General features: G+C 48.7%; 7 protein-coding genes across 7 annotated transcripts; 5 read left to right on the forward strand and 2 right to left on the reverse strand.

The window, feature by feature from the left end:
• The first annotated feature begins 188 nt into the window (after positions 1-188).
• P170DRAFT_438087 (uncharacterized protein) lies at positions 189-1,475 on the forward strand. The gene is made up of 3 exons (XM_024849507.1): positions 189-636; positions 724-1,135; positions 1,211-1,475. Exons 1-3 carry the CDS (start codon positions 634-636, stop codon positions 1,219-1,221), a joined length of 426 nt encoding a protein of 141 aa, XP_024703772.1. The 5' UTR covers positions 189-633; the 3' UTR covers positions 1,222-1,475.
• A 557-nt stretch (positions 1,476-2,032) lies between these two features.
• P170DRAFT_212196 (retropepsin-like aspartic protease) lies at positions 2,033-3,369 on the forward strand. Its single transcript, XM_024842820.1, has 4 exons — positions 2,033-2,117; positions 2,301-2,378; positions 2,445-2,527; positions 2,588-3,369. Exons 2-4 carry the CDS (start codon positions 2,360-2,362, stop codon positions 3,299-3,301), a joined length of 816 nt encoding a protein of 271 aa, XP_024703773.1. The 5' UTR covers positions 2,033-2,117; positions 2,301-2,359; the 3' UTR covers positions 3,302-3,369.
• Positions 3,370-4,400: 1,031 nt separating this feature from the next.
• Positions 4,401-5,693, forward strand: P170DRAFT_411343 (uncharacterized protein). The gene is made up of 4 exons (XM_024846888.1): positions 4,401-4,817; positions 4,908-5,170; positions 5,238-5,479; positions 5,561-5,693. Exons 1-4 carry the CDS (start codon positions 4,493-4,495, stop codon positions 5,607-5,609), a joined length of 879 nt encoding a protein of 292 aa, XP_024703774.1. The 5' UTR covers positions 4,401-4,492; the 3' UTR covers positions 5,610-5,693.
• Positions 5,694-7,073: 1,380 nt separating this feature from the next.
• P170DRAFT_360940 (MFS transporter) lies at positions 7,074-8,860 on the reverse strand (the record flags this gene model as incomplete). Its single annotated transcript, XM_024844442.1, has 7 exons — positions 7,074-7,322; positions 7,400-7,544; positions 7,600-8,024; positions 8,078-8,192; positions 8,239-8,477; positions 8,524-8,623; positions 8,694-8,860. The coding sequence occupies 7 exons, from the start codon at positions 8,858-8,860 to the stop codon at positions 7,074-7,076; spliced, it is 1,440 nt and encodes a 479-aa protein (XP_024703775.1).
• Positions 8,861-9,755: 895 nt separating this feature from the next.
• Positions 9,756-11,597, forward strand: P170DRAFT_427558 (class I adenylate-forming enzyme family protein; the record flags this gene model as incomplete). The annotated part of the gene is made up of 5 exons (XM_024847779.1): positions 9,756-10,065; positions 10,118-10,842; positions 10,909-11,006; positions 11,071-11,192; positions 11,254-11,597. 5 exons carry the CDS (start codon positions 9,756-9,758, stop codon positions 11,595-11,597), a joined length of 1,599 nt encoding a protein of 532 aa, XP_024703776.1.
• Positions 11,598-12,243: 646 nt separating this feature from the next.
• Positions 12,244-15,462, forward strand: P170DRAFT_477090 (uncharacterized protein; the record flags this gene model as incomplete). The annotated part of the gene is made up of 6 exons (XM_024853413.1): positions 12,244-14,146; positions 14,199-14,381; positions 14,441-14,500; positions 14,567-14,709; positions 14,764-14,821; positions 14,876-15,462. 6 exons carry the CDS (start codon positions 12,244-12,246, stop codon positions 15,460-15,462), a joined length of 2,934 nt encoding a protein of 977 aa, XP_024703777.1.
• Positions 15,463-15,616: 154 nt separating this feature from the next.
• On the reverse strand, positions 15,617-17,613 carry P170DRAFT_438091 (putative methionine aminopeptidase, type II). The gene is made up of 6 exons (XM_024849508.1): positions 17,538-17,613; positions 16,679-17,481; positions 16,362-16,625; positions 16,145-16,309; positions 16,010-16,096; positions 15,617-15,959 (listed from the first exon to the last, which is right to left on the reverse strand). Exons 1-6 carry the CDS (start codon positions 17,578-17,580, stop codon positions 15,903-15,905), a joined length of 1,419 nt encoding a protein of 472 aa, XP_024703778.1. The 5' UTR covers positions 17,581-17,613; the 3' UTR covers positions 15,617-15,902.
• Positions 17,614-18,290: the final 677 nt, after the last annotated feature.

Genomic DNA, 18,290 nt, shown 5'->3' on the forward strand with positions numbered 1-18,290 from the left:
ACAGCTGGGTAATTCTCTCTCTTTCCGCCTTGCCTGAGCCATGTGTGTCATGATGGCGTGGACGTTTGCTGCTTGTTCCACACAGCTGTCATGTGGGTGTCGATTCCGGAACATCCGAGCGCGGTGCCACAGACCAAATATTATATTCTCTCGCGAGATTAATTGTCAATCTAATGTGTTTCCAGCTTTGTCTCTCTACGAATTGCAGTCGTTTGTGTCGCATCAGTGTGGACGTTCGGTTGAGACCCGACCGAAGACATGCATTCCTGCCACATCCGAGCGATGTGACGCATGACAACAACCTGTCCCTGACTCGCATTCCTCGAATGGGAGGTTAGTCCAATGCGAATCTCGCGAGGATGGCCTTAATATCTTTCTTTCGCTTGCGTGCGATGTGCATCGGACGGCGTCCTTCTTGTTTGTGTGTCTCTGGGTGATAGGGCAATTCATTCAGTAGCCTCATGGATCCCCTCCATCGCCCTGACAGTGACGTTACTACCATGCGGCTCTTCTAGATGCGAGATTGGGAACTACGAGGTCGTCCGGCCTGGGAATTTTAAATTCAGGCCCACCCAGGGTAGAACAAGGACGAGAACATCAACGGTTGACTTGACGAGGGACATTCCTGGCAACATGGTAAGTCCCAGCCAGAAGTCTAAATCCTGCCGTCCCATGTCGCTCCTATCCCTGGTAAGCGCCCGCTCACCTATCGATCAAATCCAGACGAGCGTCGTTCATATCATGTGCGGCGGGCCCGATGATACTGAATATCGTCTGAACGCGGTCGTCATACCAAATTTACCCTGCGACATCCTCACCCCCCTCGGCCGACAGGAACTACCGTTTCCCGCCATTCAGCGGGGTCAGGCTCCACGGGTGGTCGAGCATGCGCAAGGGTCCTTTGTCGTGCGCGACTCAGTTCGCCTGCATATCTGGCTCGACGGCACGGGCACTAGTGATACGCGGGATTTCTATATCCCGATCCATGAGGCCGGAGTGATACCTGCCCTCCCTCAACAGCAGCAGGACTGTCCGATCCATATGATTATCGGTCGTGATTGCGTTCTTGACTGGGATGCATATGACGGCCAGAACGCGCCGATTCTTTCCATTGGCCTGGCGCGGAAAACTCCCGGTATGATTGATGGATTGAAGTCCCCGTCACCAGATTTGTGTTTCGTCGCTGACGATATCTTGTATTCATTTTCAGCTGAGAAGTAAGATCAGCGAAGGCAGGTGCAAGAGAACGATAGAATAGCGGCGGAAGAGGAAGCGCATAGATTGGCGAAGGAGAGGGAGGAACGACGGAAACGCGCTGCTGCCCAGGGCAATCCACAACGGCCGTCGTAGAGTGTTTCTTACTACGTTTTCTATGGTCTCTCTTACCAGTATTTGGTGAATGATCTATCTGTCTTTTCTATAGCCAATCCGGGATACAACCTCCGTCCTATGTAATTACATGTTACAGCTAAATTCAATTTTATAATGCGTACATTACTGTAGAGCAAAGGAAATGATGACTTGATGATTATCATTTACTACCAATAAAATCATGATGCTTAATTGAACACTGTTCCTCATTCCAGTGGGCAAACCAATTAAAGAGTACTATTCAAGGCGTTATTCTTGGAAATCAAAGTGAAACAAGAGATGCTCATCAGCAAGTTCAAGGAGTACGTGGCTGACGTGCCAGCTGGCACGGCAGATCGCAAAACTATAAACCCTGTTTCCCAAGACACAAGGCCTTAACCTTCATTGTTGTTTTTCTTTATTACGATAGACTTGAATGCGTCGGCACAGTGTCTAGACCGCGGACGAGCAGCTGACTGCATCAATGCAGGCATCAGCGGCAGGCTAGCTTACGTGGCAGACAGCACCGCAATTTAAGAGGCAAGAATGATTTGCTCTCGGAAGCGTTGGGCACGAAGCTGAATGCTAGGCGTGTTGGGCACGTATGCACGTCCACGTGTTAGCCGCTGCGACAGTTGTTGCCAATGACCTGAAACCTCAAATCCAACTTGGCCTGGAATGCAGGGATTTACGATGCCGCCCGGAGAAGCCTACGTTGCCGTGCAACCGCGGGATTTCATTGAAGGCTGATTAGCGCTGTTCACGTCGTAAGTCGATGCTCATATACTATATTCCTGTAGACTCACCGTATGACAGTCATTGTGGGACGGTGTGACTTAGATCGTCTTAGACAGCAGAGGACATCTATAAAGTCTCCTATCCCAATGGTGTGATGTCTCTACGTTGCCCTTGTGGGCACTTGGTATTGCAACAACTGATTGGGATAAAAGTCCATCTCAGATAATTTTCACCGTCAAGACCATTGACGTCTTAGATCAACTTCCGCCTCATGCGCTGGAGGAAATTTTGTTAGTTACTCCTATGCTTCACCCATGAATCTAGCACAGGAAGGAGCATATCTAACGGTTTGCAAGCAACGAGCCAAAAGGAATGCTGGACATTGACTGGCACATACAATGGAGGCGAAGAGAAGCGACGCCAGGAGCGTACAAATTCCGTAAAGTCGACTCGCGACCTTATCGATCGCCCGGGGAGCTAACGTTGGCATATCGTGAAGACGCCATGTCCGACGAACAAGCCTTCGCAGCGAGCCTTCATCGAGCCGATCACCAAAGCAAGCACGTGGTCCCCATTCACAAGCCTCTGTGGTGTTAGATGCAGACGGAAATCTCGTATAGATACTAGGAGTCATTCTGTCCATGGCTGGGAGAATGAGAAAGATACCTTACCCACATCGTACGCAGAGCCGCCTGCTAGATATCCGCATCTAGGGGCAAATATATGGCGCGGGTCACAGGGAGATGTCCCTCGAAGAAAGTCAGTATTGATACCAAGGGACGACGCGCCGCCCACCGCAGCCAATGCGTGTGAGGCACAGGCACAAACGGATCCCTCCTACGCACTGGCGCACTATGACTACATCTACGATGTGATTGTGGATAACCCGGACCAGAAAACCAGGCTTCGACGCCGGATGCTTCTCAGCTTCAACACCGAAGCCAATCTCATGTCGGAAGAGATCCAACAGCGACTCCGGGCCCCAGTTCAACCTGTCGAACACCCCGCTATCTCAGGTCCTGATCAAAAGAACTATGCATCCTTAGGCATTGCTAAGATCAAATGGACATTTATCGGGAAGCCTCAAGTCTTTGAGGCTGCGTTCCATGTCGTGCGTGATCTAGACGCAGATCTTTTGCTTGGAAGGCCATCAATACAGACGTTGTCACTGGACCAAATAGACCCTGAGATCGCACAGCGCTTGCATGTGTAGGAGCTTTATTGGAAAGTTCTTTCTGTTTTTCGTGTGACTCTCGGTAAATTTTGCTTCCCACTTGTTGTTGAGTACAGTTATTGTCAGTCCATTTTTTATTTCCCCCTTGGAGCCTGAGAATGTGAACGTCTAAATACTAATGCAGAGGCTTCATCAAACTAAAGCGATGATATGGGTACCCGTAGAAGCATGGCTTAGAACGGCGGAGTTTAAATATATAGAGCCTTGTGCTTCTAACACGGCAGGAACCCCTAAAGCCACGTATCTTCAAAATGCCATATACATTAACTGCAACCTATAATTCCAAAGTTCCAGAAAGCCTGTTTCTCCGTGTCCTGTAATTGTTCTTGCCGCCTCGCCTGTGCTGACCTGGGTGTATATTCGGCTTGGTTACCTGCGTCCTCTGGACAGGAAAGTCATGTATGCGCGTCCTCACTAACGAGCATAATGCATCTATGTCCTGGCTGCGGCATTGAGGACAGTTTGTTGGTCTGCGTTGGGGTTAAGAATAAGCTGGCATTTGCCGTGAAACAGCCCCAATAGTCGTGTTCAAATTACAAGTTTGGTGACGTAGCGTGTCAGCCGCAGGTGTGATAGTAAAGTATTACAGTCCGCTGTGATCTGCAGCTCTTTCCTACCGAGAGCTTTCGCCCACGTGCCTCTCCTCTCGGTGATGGCAGCGGTGATGTTATTGTATACATGTCTTTGGTTTGTTGTTGAAGGCTCGGATCGCTCAACTGCGAATTATTTGTTGACTCGCGCATCGTGAAATTTGTTCATGCGCGGTCCAGCCGCAAATTGGGGATCTATGTTATCAGCATTGGCTTTCAGTTTTGATTGCAAGGCTATAGAGAGATCTCTCTTTCCCCTGTCCTTTTGCTAAACTAGCACTGCTGTCCTTTCGCATGATGCAAATAGAGCACTGCGCGAGGGGAAATCTCAGCCTCATCATGGCCTCATTAGAGGTTTATGTACGCATCTACTGGTGGATTACCCCGCCACTTTACACTGCCGGAGTTACAGCCTGATGATCATTTTCCTGGCGGCTAATCTACAAACCAATAATAATAAAACCCACCTCCTGACCTGATTGCTGCTATATTATCCGGGGTTCTTTCACTCCCTTACTTCACCTGTTCTTCGGATTTATCACAGATCCCCTCCTGCAATCAATAGAACAAAGAGCCGATCATGCAACAACCCCCTTGCCCGCAATGTCCACGAGGCTACGACACGCTTGCGCATCTAATGGCGCTGGATCCAGGGCTCTCATTCTTCCGGCGCTTCACGGTTCTGAACACAAAGAATTTGCTCTACCTACAGGCCGAACTAAGCCTTGCCGAAGCATCCCTGAAGGATATCGTTCACGAAGACCAAGAATCGGGGTCTCAAACGAAAAAGGCCTACCCGTACTCCGTGGAGGCGCTTCTTGAGTCATACAACGTGGAGGGAGACAGCGCCAATGCGGCCCAATGGTCGAAGGTACTCGAGGTACGGAAAATGCTGAAGGAGCATAGTGAGTTTTTTATACATTTATTCCCTCCGTATTCTTCTCGTCTGTGGTTTACTGCGACGGTGGAAACTAAATAAAAGCAAACTCGTATAGATGAAGCACTCCTTCAACACACCCAATTGCTTCGACTCAGCAGCCCTGAGCGCAGCGATCTAGCTATGTTTCAAGAATGGCTCGATGCGCAAGAAGCGCGCGAGGGGACGTTTCTTCGACCGCGGCACCAATGGCGCGACGATGGTAATACCAATGATCTCGTGGCGCTGCGCAGTCGGTTTGAAGGCACGGATCTGCTTACGCGATGGATGTTCACTAAGCTTGTTCCATGGTATCATCAGCGATTTGGGGTCCGAAACTCGGTGAGTCTCTATCACTCGCTCCCTCCGTCAAGTATCGTGAGTAACTGATGTGTTCGCATATTGATAGACTCTGAGCAACCATGCTGTCCATGCCTGGATCTACGATGATCGAACCGTCAGACGGACCAGCTATTTCATCAGTCTAGTAACAGCTGGGGTGCTCCCTGCCTCATCGATTATTGTCTTGCTGTATTTGAAGAAGACCACAATCCGAATGGTGTTTGTTATAGTCTATAACCTAGCTTTTGTTCTGATTATGGGCTGGATGGTGAAAGCACGAAGAGCCGATCTTCTGGCAGTGTCGACAGCGTAAGTTGTTGTCTTATTTACGGTGGCCTCCTTATTTGTGCTATCTGAAAATCATAAACTGGAGCTGACGATCTCGAATAGTTTCGCGGCTGTTCAAGTGGCCATGATCGCGACCAATGATTCCGGGTAGTTCCAGAGAGGCTGTCTTGTATAAATATTGATTATATACATATAACTCTGGCAGAATTCCATTTTGTTTGATGCCGGTTTCCTGGTGATTAGACTTGTTGAGCAAATGCAGAGTGAAACCGATAGATGAAGAAGAAAAGGAAAAAGAAGAATAAAAAGAAGAAGAAGAAGGGAATATTGATATCGAGCTGGTGATTCACCCTGGCTTTCTCGAGCCGCAGTCAATGTCTCAAGCCCGACAAACCAGCTACCCTATCGGGGAGATATTGTAAGAGGGTCCTGTGGATAACATGGGAACTATCATCTTCATCCTTGACGGCATAATTGCCTTCTGTCTGACTGCGCGTGGTTGTCCTCCCATCGTCTTCCTTCTCCGGTTTGAGGACCCTCATAATCTTGGCGATACTCCAGCCATATTTAATATCAGATTGAACAAGGCTTTCTACTGTGTTTAACGCATTGACGATCACCATTCCAAGAATAGCTGTACTATTTGGGGCTCCACTCATACTGAGAATACTGACCGCAAGCCCTATTCCACCGGTAGGAGGAAGACGGTGGCGTAGGTGCCTGGCTAAGGGTCTTTTAGTTGTTCCCCAAAGCCATGAGAAAGTCGATGAGGCAGCAAGAAGTCCACCTCGTGGTCATATTTAGCCAATTCATCAGTTTACTTTTAGAGGAGCTTGCGATAATTCTGCTCGTCACTGCGTGTCTCCTCATCTCCGTGCTCTAGGGGGTCTTTCTATTGGTTTTTGAAGGAGTTTAACTACATGGTTACATAATAAAATATTTTTATAATATAGTCTATTAATCTTGCTATATTCCACCTCTATCTATATAGCTCCTTTTCAGGTGGACATGAGTACATACGACCACAGGGTGAGGAGAACAGGGCTTCCCGTCCGCTCAGCCGTACTTAAGCCTCACGCCGGCCGGTTAGTAGTTGGGTGGGTGACCACCAGCGAATCCCGGCTGTTGTATGTTTTTCTTTTTTGTATTTTTTTCTTTTTTACACAAATTCTTTTTAATTAATCATTTTCCACTTGGTTGGCACCGAGGGGTATTGTTGGAGGTGAATGGCAAGCATGTTCACGTATATTTCTAGCTTTCTGGAACATACACCGACATTACCACCAAGATAAAACATCTAGTATAACTCTTCGCTGCTCCAATCATTCGGCCTAGTCATGCAGAGGCTGGAGCTTCCAGTCCGTGAGTCTAAGGAGCTTGATCCGGGAGCAAATATACCTACTCAACATTTGTCTGCCACCTGAGAGAAATGCCCTTCTTACCTTGTCATTCAGAAGCTTTCGGCATTGAAGATTGACAAGCAGTACTAAGCGTCAAAATAAAACCACTAGAGCCCAAGTCTGCCGGAAGTCGAACGTGCGCCGTTCTAAAGTCTATATATATTCTTTTTTAATGGATCATGTACATGTGAACATATTATGTACACCGACACTCCCTAATCGAGGCCCACTCGACATTGCCTCATCCTCTCACCGTACTTGTAAAATGCCACAGCAGGAAGGCTGAAGAGAATAGACAAGAAGGCTAGTAGCGTGTTTCCCCATCCCAGACCTATTCGCTCATAAAGCCCCAGCCCTCCTAATGGAACCAGACCACCGGCAATGCTCCGGATTAAACCGTTCGCTGCGAGCGCGCTGGCTGCGAAAACAGTGAATTCATCAACTAGATATGCCTGGATAGATGCCTATAGCGCACCAGTAGTCAGCCAACAGCGCTACAAAGCGAATATTTGACTCAAGGGAGAGGATAAATTCGACTTACCAAACAGCCCATCACACTTAACCCCGAGAAGCCCGTGCCAATGATAGGTAGGATCCAATGCAATTTATACTGTGCGGTCCATCCATATATTATCAGACCGACAGGCATGGAAACGGCACTTGGTATTAGTGGTGGTAGTCGGAATCTAATACAGATTCATGAGTATGTACTGAACAAAAGGTTGAGGTGGAGGTTCTTACTCTGGCTTCGCCTGTTGGTGTTTTGAAGTAAGACGGCTGTAAATGCGATCACTGTAGCGTCCGAAGAGGAACATGCCAAGGGCGCTTCCGACGCCAATTCCAAGATACGCCAGGCCTGCAATACCCTCCTTGAATCCATAGTTCCTCTGGAATACCACAGAAAACGTAGTAAAGAGGAGGTAGATAATACCATACATCACGGCCATGTACACAGAGGTGCCAATGATGATAGGATTCACCAGCATTCGTGTAGGTCGAGTCACGGCGCCCAGAAGAAGATGGCTCAGCTTTTTGTCTGATTTGCCCTTCGCATAGTAGCGCGAATCTCCAGTTTTCTCGCGGAGTTGACGAGCGATCTTTTCTAACAACACCGGAGCGAAGGTCTCACGGAGGAAAATGAAACCGACAATTGTAGTTAAACCGCTCTGTTCTAGTTAGGCACCAACTCATGGCATTGCACCAAGGGTAGATAACATACTAATACAGTCAACACCCAGAAGATCCATCGCCATCCTACCTCGGCAAGGAACCCTCCTATAACAGGTCCTAGGACCGGGCCCATAAGCATACTCGCAGAGAAGATGCTCATGATACTACAAATTAGCGACCGCTTGCCATGGGATAGTGAATCAAACTTACAGTCCACGCTTTTCAGCTGGAACCAAGTCGGCAATCGTCCCTCCTCCATTAGTTAATGGTGCACCGCCAAAGAACCCGGCCATCAGGCGAAAGGCCAACAAGGCACCGATATTAGGAGACAGACCACAACAGACTGTAAACACCGTGAACATGATGTTTCCAACATGGTAGATTACATTGCGGCCGTATACCTCCGACAGTGGCGCGAGGAGTAGAGGGCCCAGCCCGAACCCGATAATCTAGATAAGTTAGTGCCAAATCGCAGATCGGAGAGACAAAGCTCACATATATAGAAACACTAAAACTGAGGAGCGTTTCTGAAGCATCTGGAAAATCCTTGCCAATCACCAGCAAGGCGGGAGACATCATAGACGAGGCGAGCGGGCTATTAATCAGGACAACGTTAGTTGATGTTCCCGACTCGGGGAATTTTTAAAGCCGGAATGGCACCGTACGTAGTGAATCGCATCGCGCAAACAGCAATAATTATGCCTTGTTTCCGCGATTTGGGCCAGTTCATTGGCTTGTTTGGATCGTCGGGTCCCTTCCAGTCGACTTCATAGTTCACAACTTCCGGTCCCTTATCAGATTCCGTATCTGGAAGCTTTTGAAAACTGTCCATTTCTACTTTCACAGGATTCGAGTTCCTATGAACCAGTGACATGGTTGCCTTGGCTGGCTGAGTTTGCTGCGTGCAGATGGCGAAAGGGCTTCTTGTTAACGAATAATGCCGTCAAGCTGAGACGGCGTCCACGAATTGAGAAAAAATGACAACAAGCAAACTCTGCCAAGAAAACCGCTACAACAAACAAAGACAAGGGGTGAACATCACACGATGGAGTCACAGATTTTCATGTGGACCTTCTTCGGCTGCCTTTGGAAGGGTGGCGTGCTATTGAATGCAGCGCAGATCTGGGAATGTGAGACAGAAGATCATCTACTCGCGCGGGCATTGTCCGAACTATCCCACTGGACAACATCCCAAACACAGCTATGATACAGCAACTGTGGCGCACAACATCAGAATCAGTGCAATGCCTGTCTCATATTACGTGGCCAGCATAATTGATCCAAGAGAAAGTGACCTCGCGAATCATGGCGTTCGTGGGCGTTCCTGAGTCAGATGATCGACAATGCTGGGGAGCATTAAGCCGAAGATCTTCGATCGATAGCTACCTTTTCGTATCAGAAACTCGGAAGAGCCTTTCCTCCGGACTCCTGGATCCACAGAAACGGCAAAAGTAAAGTTGATCGACACGATCCGCCCGTCGATCGTTTAAATAGCTGCCGCTTGGCGACACATCAAGGCTTTACGTAGTGGATTGGGTCATCGGGTCGAATTCTGGAGACAGTGTCCTGATCGAATACAAACAAATTCGAGCATTTCTCCTGTCGTTGTCAGTTGGTCTTTCAACCATTGTTGAGCTTCATCTACCTTGGTTGACAAATTCATACTCCCTACTCGAGAGGGTCAGACCAAACATCGAAATCACTGTATACACTAGCGTCTATACAAAATGCCTCACGCCACAGAGGGCTCGTTCCCAAATGATGACATCTTTTCAAGGCTGATTGAGCTTGCTAAAGAGAGACATGGAATCATTGTGGATGATCCGACGATTGGCGTGCAAGCTACGTATCCCCAGCTTCTTACGGATGTTGAGCATATGCGTTTGAAACTGGTGGAAGGTCTAGGAGAAGAAAATGAGTCAGTGAATTCGATCATCAGTCAGAACTACCGCGTTGGTTATGTTGGACATTCGAGTTATGAGTATGCCGTTGCTGCGTTCGCCATCTTGGCTCTTGGGGGTGTAGTTGTTCCTCTCCGTGAGTTTACTTCCAGCATCAAATGAGGCAGAGAATACTGACAACAAGGCAGCGTTGACAATCGAGGAACAGAACTATGGAAAGGTCATGGAGAAATGCGACCTAAAATGTATCTTAGCAGCTCGCAACTTTGAGCACCAAGCTGCTACTTTTCAGAGATGCGTCGAGTCGAGTCCGATTGACGTGCTTCCGATCGTGTTTAACACGTCGCAAAGCTCCCCAGTCTCTTCATACGGAATTGATGAATTATTGGAAATCCCCTCCAGCCAGCCCGGCTGGGTCAACTGGACATCTGGTTCGACAGGCGTGCCCAAGGGAGCAATTCATGACCGCCGTCTCTTCACCAACTCACCGAAGCAGTTCGACGAAGCGACCATTTCCCATCGTCCAGCCTTTTACATTGCCGGGACATGGGCCATGATTCTATCTCTTTTTATCGGGCGACATGTCTCCGTTGCTCCAATGAATGCCGGCCCCGACATCCTCTGGGAGCGAATTCGTCAGGGGGGCGTGACAACTGTCACAGCAACAGTTGCCTTCTATGATGCTCTTGCTAGGCATTTCCGCAGTCATCTATATAGCTCACCAGCGAGGGACGAGTACCTTCAAGGTGCCCGCGGTATCAAGTCAGCTGCCATTGGTGGCTCCATGCCGGTGCCTTCTTTGTTGAAGTACTGGAGAGATGTACTCGGGTGTCCTCTGAGTGTCGCATGGGGGAGTACAGAAACTGGAGGCGTTATAACTCTAGCGGACCCTGAAACATCTATCAATGTCGAGGTAAGTAATTCTATCTGCTGAGAATGGTTAGATCTATCCTCTAACCGTAACCTCTTTGATCAACAGAGATGTATCGGCAAGCTTGTAAACCCATCACATACCATGAAGCTTTCCGAGGGCGACCACGGAGCCGTCTTGCTCAAAGGCCCGTCAACCTTCAAGGGGTATGTCAAAACCTCATCAATGGGTCTTTTATCCCCGGCTACTGACTGACTTCAACGAACCTAGTTACTTCGGCAATGAGCCTCCATATGAAGAAATTGTCAACAAAGATGGGTTCCACATGACAGGTGACTCTGCCCATCGAGTCGGCTACCACTATGTTTTTGACGGCCGAGCAAAGAGTGACTGTAAGTATTTATGTTCATCTTTACTCTACCATAGCCGTGCTAACAATCACCCTTCATGTAGTCATCAAAGCTGTGGGTGGCCCTGTTCCGGTCGTGTACATGGAGAACGCCATTTCAAAGCTCCCATACATAGAGGAGGTTTACGTGCTACCGGTAGCCGACAAAGCCGTAGGAAGCAGAGTAGGCGTTCTTGCTCGATGCTCAGGATCCGAACTCACTCTGAAACGCCTCCGTGAGGACCTCGTGGAAATTGTTCCCGCGTTTATGCTTCCTACGGCACTTCGTGTCATGAGGGCTGGAGAAGACATTGAGCGAGGTCACTCCGAGAAACTTGCGCGGTTACCTACCGTGGAAAAGTTCTTTGGTTTGAATTCAACTGCAGAGCTATGGGATTTAGGGTTTTAATATGAGCGATAGGATCAAGCCGGTTTTGTAGTTGCTTAAAATTAAGCGGGTGTGTATAGTATTGATGAAATATTGCAGCTTGCAGTCGAGGAATCGAAACCTCGACTATCGTGGTCTGTTCAATCATTTCGCATCAACATCTGAAAAGCAGCCAGTAAGTCAGTTTGGCATAGGAGGCAGTCACGTGCTCTATACTAATGGCTATCCTGTCGAGCTCTATCACAGATTAGAATGGCAATCCAAATAGTCATTTCCATTTCATTTATAATTGTCTCAGCGTGGAGCTTGGACTTATTGGAGTCTACCGTGAACCTGGTTAATGAGCAAACGGATTCTCGGAGTGAACTGTTCAGGAAACAATCCTTTGGTTACTTCCACCTTCGATCACGTTTGCCACTCACTGTGTGGTCTGGCGTTCTGCTGGAATCCTCCGCGATGTAGTGAAAGATTCCGATCATACAGTCGATCGTTTTGGGTTAGCGCCATATCACGTTGTGCATAAAAGAATCGATCGTGGCTAGCAGTAGATGAGGAGATCCAACCACCTTCATCCATTCTCCTCAGTTTGATTTCAATAATAGTTTCGATACGTTCTCATCATCACTATCCTCATTATTACACACAGCACCCTTCCTCTCACAACACCATGCCGCGTCACACTTATCCACCCACTTACCCTGTCATTAAGAGCAATGACCCTCAGACTCCAACTTCATCTCCACCTATTGGACAGAGTACCAATTCTGCGAGTAAACTCCCAATTGTCAAGCGATCTCCTTCACCCATCTACCCTGTCATCAAGAGCAATGACCCTCAGACTTCGAGGCCATCTTCCCCTATTGCACAGGGTAACAACGCTTCAGAAAGTGCCCCAACTGTCAAGCGATCTCCAGCTATTGGACAGAGCTACAATACTGCGAGTAAAGTCCCAATTGCCAAACGACCTCTTCCGTCTAATGAAAAGAAAGAACTCAAGGTAACCACTACAAGGAAAAACCTGGTTCAGTGGCACGACTTCATGAGAAACCATCAGAAGAAAGTCCCTGGCAAAGTCCATGCAATCGACGTTCTCATCGGCGATGCTGTCATTCCGCATGAAATCTGGTCGAAGCCTCAGTCGGAACGGCCCTTCCACTTTCGATACAGGGGGCAGTCCATGCTTTTGCAAGATGTATGGAGGGTTCGAGACGATGAGGTGGCTTCGAAGGATGCGCCTGTTCCAGCCGGTACATCGCACCTTCCCGAGGGCGACTATCCCCACATGCCTGATCGGATTCGAATCAATGGGGACTCCCTCCAGAAGCTGCTCGAAAAGCTTCTAAACATTGAAATCCACCAGAAAGGCTCCCCGATTGTCTTGCTTAAACCGTTCAAACTCCTCGTGCAGCATGAAAAGGCAATCCGCGATCTCCACACCCAATTGCGAAAGAAGTTCGGTCCGATCGCGATCACAGAGCAGTTCCCGAACTGTCCTTCCAACCAGACTCCGGATGATCCGCAGCCATCATCTCAGAGTGGGTATTTTTCCATCGAAGAAAAAGAAAAGTTGTTGAACGAATATGGCACGGAGCAAGCGTACAGAGAGCTGTCTTGCTTGGTCGACTTCATGGACAACGAGCTCAAGCCTATCAAGGCACTCGAAAGCGGCTTAGTTGAGAAGACCTACTACTCGGTGCAAGCCTTCAAAGAACTGCCCTGCTTGGAAGACTTCATTGACGACGAGCCCAAGCCCATCAAGGCACCCGAAAGCACCTCTGTTGAGAAGGTCTACTACTCTGATCTTTGGCATCTTTTCAAGACTGGTCAAGTGGTAATCACTCGAGAGCCCCTTCAAGCCTACCGTGTGCTCTGTGCAACGGGCGGTCGTTCATACCTGTTTCCACCCAAGAGCGATGATGACGACCTTGATGATCTCAGTAAGAGGTACATTGTTCCAGCCAAAGGGAGTGACTTCCTCGTGCTCTGCTATCAGATTCAGTACGACGGGCATAGGTTTGGTCCGGTTACACGCACCTTCACTATTCAACCGTTTTCTGGTGCACGAAGTATCGAGGATCTTCCCATCTACCCTCTTCAATTCGCTCAAGATTCGAAGGTCAAAAAGACGCTTCAGTGCAATGGTGAGAAGTTCTTACATGTTTCTAGAGGCGGCCATTTTCAATACAACGGACCGAATCTGCATGACGGGGGTGAAATCGATAGCCAGGTGATTGTTGATTTTGAGACAGCCCTCTGGGATGATCGCGATAAAGACCCGAGTTGGAACTACATGGTACAATTTGGCATCAGTCCACCAATGGGTGCAAACGAAGCAGAAGTTGTCATGGTGTCTCCGGGAGGCTGTCGAGAGAAAGACTGCTGTGAAAATGACCGCGTCTTCAACGACTTTGGCATTGACCGTCAGAACATGGAGGACTTCATGGCTAAGCATTCATTGTTGAATACAGATGCTTGCAACTTCGACGGCAACTCGGGCAATGCTTCAGAGGAGGACCTCATTATCTTCCCTTGCAGTGTATTCGCGTTTGTGCTGAAGACTCGACAATGGGGTAAGTTTACCAGATATGTTCATGTCTTTTCGACTGAGCTAACTCAATACAGCTGTGGTCGACCTCAATCATGTTGTTTTGGATATCGCGGATGATATAAAAGAACGTGGATGGAACTCGTTGGCTTTGCCAGCTGGTCACAAGAGAATCGTCTATTCTCTTGTTCGGGGGCATATCCGCCACAGTGGCGAGGAACCGAACGGGAACTCACAATCAGACTTGATCGGAGGAAGAGGTAACATCCAGTCCTTTGTGAACTTTTTCTTATTTTGGGGCTGACTTTTTCATACATAGAAAAAGGACTTACCATTCGCCTATATGGTGCAACGGGAGTGGGAAAGACGTCGACTGCTGGTAAGTTCAAACCGGATCCCCAGCGATAAAATAAAGTCATGAAACTAACCCAGTGGTTTCGTATAGAATATGTAGCAGAGGTTTGTGACCTACCACTGTACTCTGTCGCTTGTGGCGACCTCGATACTACAGCAATCGACTTGGAGCCTCTCTTGGAGTCTATCTTCGCTCAGGCTCAGAAATGGAAATGCGTTCTGCTTCTAGATGAGGTCAGTCTTCTCCCTGTCAATGTATCTGTGAGCTCAAACTAATGCCAGACGCAGGCCGATATCTTACTCACGCAGCGAGATGATAACGCGAAAGACAACAGCCCCGCGTCAGGTAAGCCTTCGCACCACCCCCTCATGCCAACATCGCTAACCCAGCCCCAAATAGTTCTCTTTCGCGTCCTCGAGAACTACAAAGGAATCCTCTTCCTCACCACCAATCAACTCGGCAAGATCGACAAGGCCCTCCAGTCTCGTATCCTCGTCAACCTCTTCTACCCGCCCCTTAACAAGAGGGCCACGCACAAGCTCTTCCGCAAGAACTTAAGGCTTGCCAAGACGAACGGGATCGAAGCCGACTTTTGGGAAATCCGCGTTTTTGCCATAGAGCATTACAAAAACACCGCACCGGAACGGCGATGGAATGGCCGCCAGATCCGACGCGCCTTTCAAATTGCGATTGCGATTGCCGAGCAACGCGCGGCGGAGAAGAATAAAAAGGCCGTCAAGAAGGGCAGACGCCAGGGTCATAAACCGTGCATGAAATGGTGCGATTTCGAACTAATCGAACAGTCCCTGTCGCGGTTCGATGATTTTGCTCAGAAAGTTCGTGATGTGGTTCAACCGGATCTCGCGACGCAGAACGATGATCGAGACGATGATCCGGGGCTGAATCAAGATAGGGGGTATGAGTCATCAATATACTCGTATTCAGTAACTGATGACGAGGTCTGGGAGACTTGCAAGGAGTACTGAACTGAGTAAGGGGTCGTGGAGTCCTCCCAGTAGGCTTCATCGCTAAAGGCGCGAGGACTCCCGGATCTGAAGAAGGGTTTGGGTAGAAAGTCGTCGTTAGTGGTGGCTTAGCCACAACATTGGTAGTTTATGCTACAGACTATGAAATTGTGTCAGTTAAACAAGAATGAAATTTCCAGCGATGGACTTTGTCCTCGTTATGTGGATTGATGTTTTCCGCTCTCAATCTGGCGGACCAACTTAGTTGGCCTAAGCACCGTAGGGAGCAATATTCGACTAGGAACTAGAGTTAGACTATACTGAGAATAGCGAGCCATGTTGAATGGTTGGACAGCAATCAAAAAGATGACATATTTCAGCCATGTTAGATGGCGTCAACAGTAAACCAGTAGAACAGAATCAGAACGAAATGAAAGACAACTTAGGTGTCCAGCTGACATTCAGTAGTCATTTCCCCGACTGATAACTTCCTTGCGCGTTTCCCCGAGGAAGATAGTCTGGAAAGCATTAGTTCCGAAATACCCCATAAAGAGCGAGGACAGCTTACATGTTCAAACTGTGCCGAGTACGACCCCGGAGTATCAATCAAGGGCTCATACATTTCCACCACTCCCTTGTTAACAAGGTCGTTCATCTAATTTCCATAAGCTTCTGTTTGATTGAAGGGTAGAGAGATACTTACGCCGGCTAGATAGCGCTGAACGCCAAGTCGCTCAAGGTAACGACGGCAAAAGACAATGGTGCCGAAGTTATCATTGATGGTCTTGTAAAGGGACCTGGCCGAAGCAAGAGACGATGATATCTTGCTGGGCGCGGAGTAGGACTTTCCGTAGCCATAGACGCCGGGCTAGAAGTGTGTGAGCATCTTTTGGGAGTCCACGTAGATAGGGAAAACATACACCATCATGTACCATGCCTCGACCCGTTGACCCAAAGGTTTCGATGGCAAAAACCTCCCCTTCTTCCATCTTGGTCTGATCCTTCGTCTTGATAAAAGGGACGGACTTCCCAGCGTGGATCTGATATGCCTTGATGTTGTGGCCGGTGATGTTTCGCACCGCCTTCACAGGGAACGTTTTACCACCGATGTCCACCTCGTAGCTTTCCATCGCTTCCTGGATGGCTGCACTGACATCGCTGATACGGATATCCACACCGGCATTCTAGATGATGTTAGCATGCTATTGAATACGGCGCGAATTAATCATGCTCCCACCTTTATACCCGTGTTGGTAGCGTCCTTCACTGCAGCGAGCAGGTTGTCGTAGGTGGGATCAAAAGACATTGTGAACGCACTATCCACAATCCAGCCATTGATGTGGACACCAAAATCAACCTTCATGACGTCGCTCCTGTCCAGGATGACCTCCTTCTGGCCAGGATTCGGTGTCCAGTGCGCCACACAATTGTTTAGCGAGAGTCCGGTCGGAAATCCTAATCCCGACTTGAGAGCACTTCCCGGCTCAAGGCCAGCATTGTCGAGCAGCGCTCGGACGCCATCGTCAATCCCCACGGCAATGTCCGTGAGACTCGATCCCGGACGCGCAGTTTCCTGGGTCCAGTGTCGAACCTGACGATGTATCTCGGCTCCTTTCCGATAATTGTTGAAGAAAGTCTCATCATAGAGATCCTGACGTGACAGATACCGGTTTTCCTCGTCAGTCGTGCGAGCGGTGTTCTCGACCACGGGGTAGTTCTGGAACTCGCCGGTCGGATACTGGCCGTTCGGGAACAAGTCGCTCAGCGGAATCCGCGGTGGCGAGGACTGTTTCAATGCCGAAGACTTCTTCTTGGACTTCTTGCGTTTCTTTTTCTTGGAGGCGCCCTCCGAGGTGAGTTGCGCCGTTGCTTTGTCGGTACCATCGCACACGTGGTTCTCTACACCGGCGGTGGCGGCACCCTCGTCGTCGTCGTCATCTCCATCTTCATCCCCCAGACTGCAATCTCCATCGCGGGACAAATGGGCGCCGCGGGGTTCGCCGCCCGCGTTGTTGCCCTTGGTCGAGCAGGACTGGGCATCTAGTAGGTGTAAGCAGGGTTCAAATATCTAAGTCATGACCGAGGTAAGCGCATACCGTGGCCACGGTGGCCGTCTTGTTCAGGTGATTTCGAGCCCATGGCGACATCAAGATAGAGATATATGAAGCGGTTGTGATGAATACAAGAATCAAGAAAGAAGAAAAATCGGATGTCTTTATTTGCTGTCGATTTGGGGGCGGAATCTCAGACCGCGTTATGCCTATTCGGGACGTCACGCGGGGCAGTTGCCTGACGGTGGGGGCCTAAGGACCTGCCTGTTTGGGATGCATCGCAAACATTCGGCACAACACAATACTTGATCAACGCTATCTTTACTTACGTGGCAGCTCTGCAGTTAAATACTACTTGTTTAGGACAATAATCAGGAGCTTAAAATCCTTTCCCATTTCACTTCCTGACGTCTTCGTCTTGGCGCTGTAAAAATATATTCTGGAGACATCTGTCAATGTCAAACGTACTAACCAGAAGTCCCTGATGTTGGCATTGACAGGGACATGTTCGTAAAACCCAGCCCCCAAAGCTTCCAAGGGCTAAGTCAGATTGTTTCTCTATATCTTGTTCAAAGTGTCCGAGCTTGTCACTTAGATATTAACTTAGGACAAGGGCAAGTACTAATATAAAACGCCCGCAATTTTCTCACGGAGCTGTTGAGATATGATCGCCGCGACAACATCAACCGCGGCGTACACATTTTATACCGGTGGATGAGACCACCGGGTCGAATATCATAGTTGACTTGCTGTGGACCACTGGGGCTTATGTCAGAATTTCAGTAATGTTCTAAATTC

This window comes from Aspergillus steynii, assembly GCF_002849105.1.
Source record: "Aspergillus steynii IBT 23096 chromosome Unknown P170scaffold_5, whole genome shotgun sequence".
Lineage (NCBI taxonomy): Eukaryota > Fungi > Ascomycota > Eurotiomycetes > Eurotiales > Aspergillaceae > Aspergillus > Aspergillus steynii.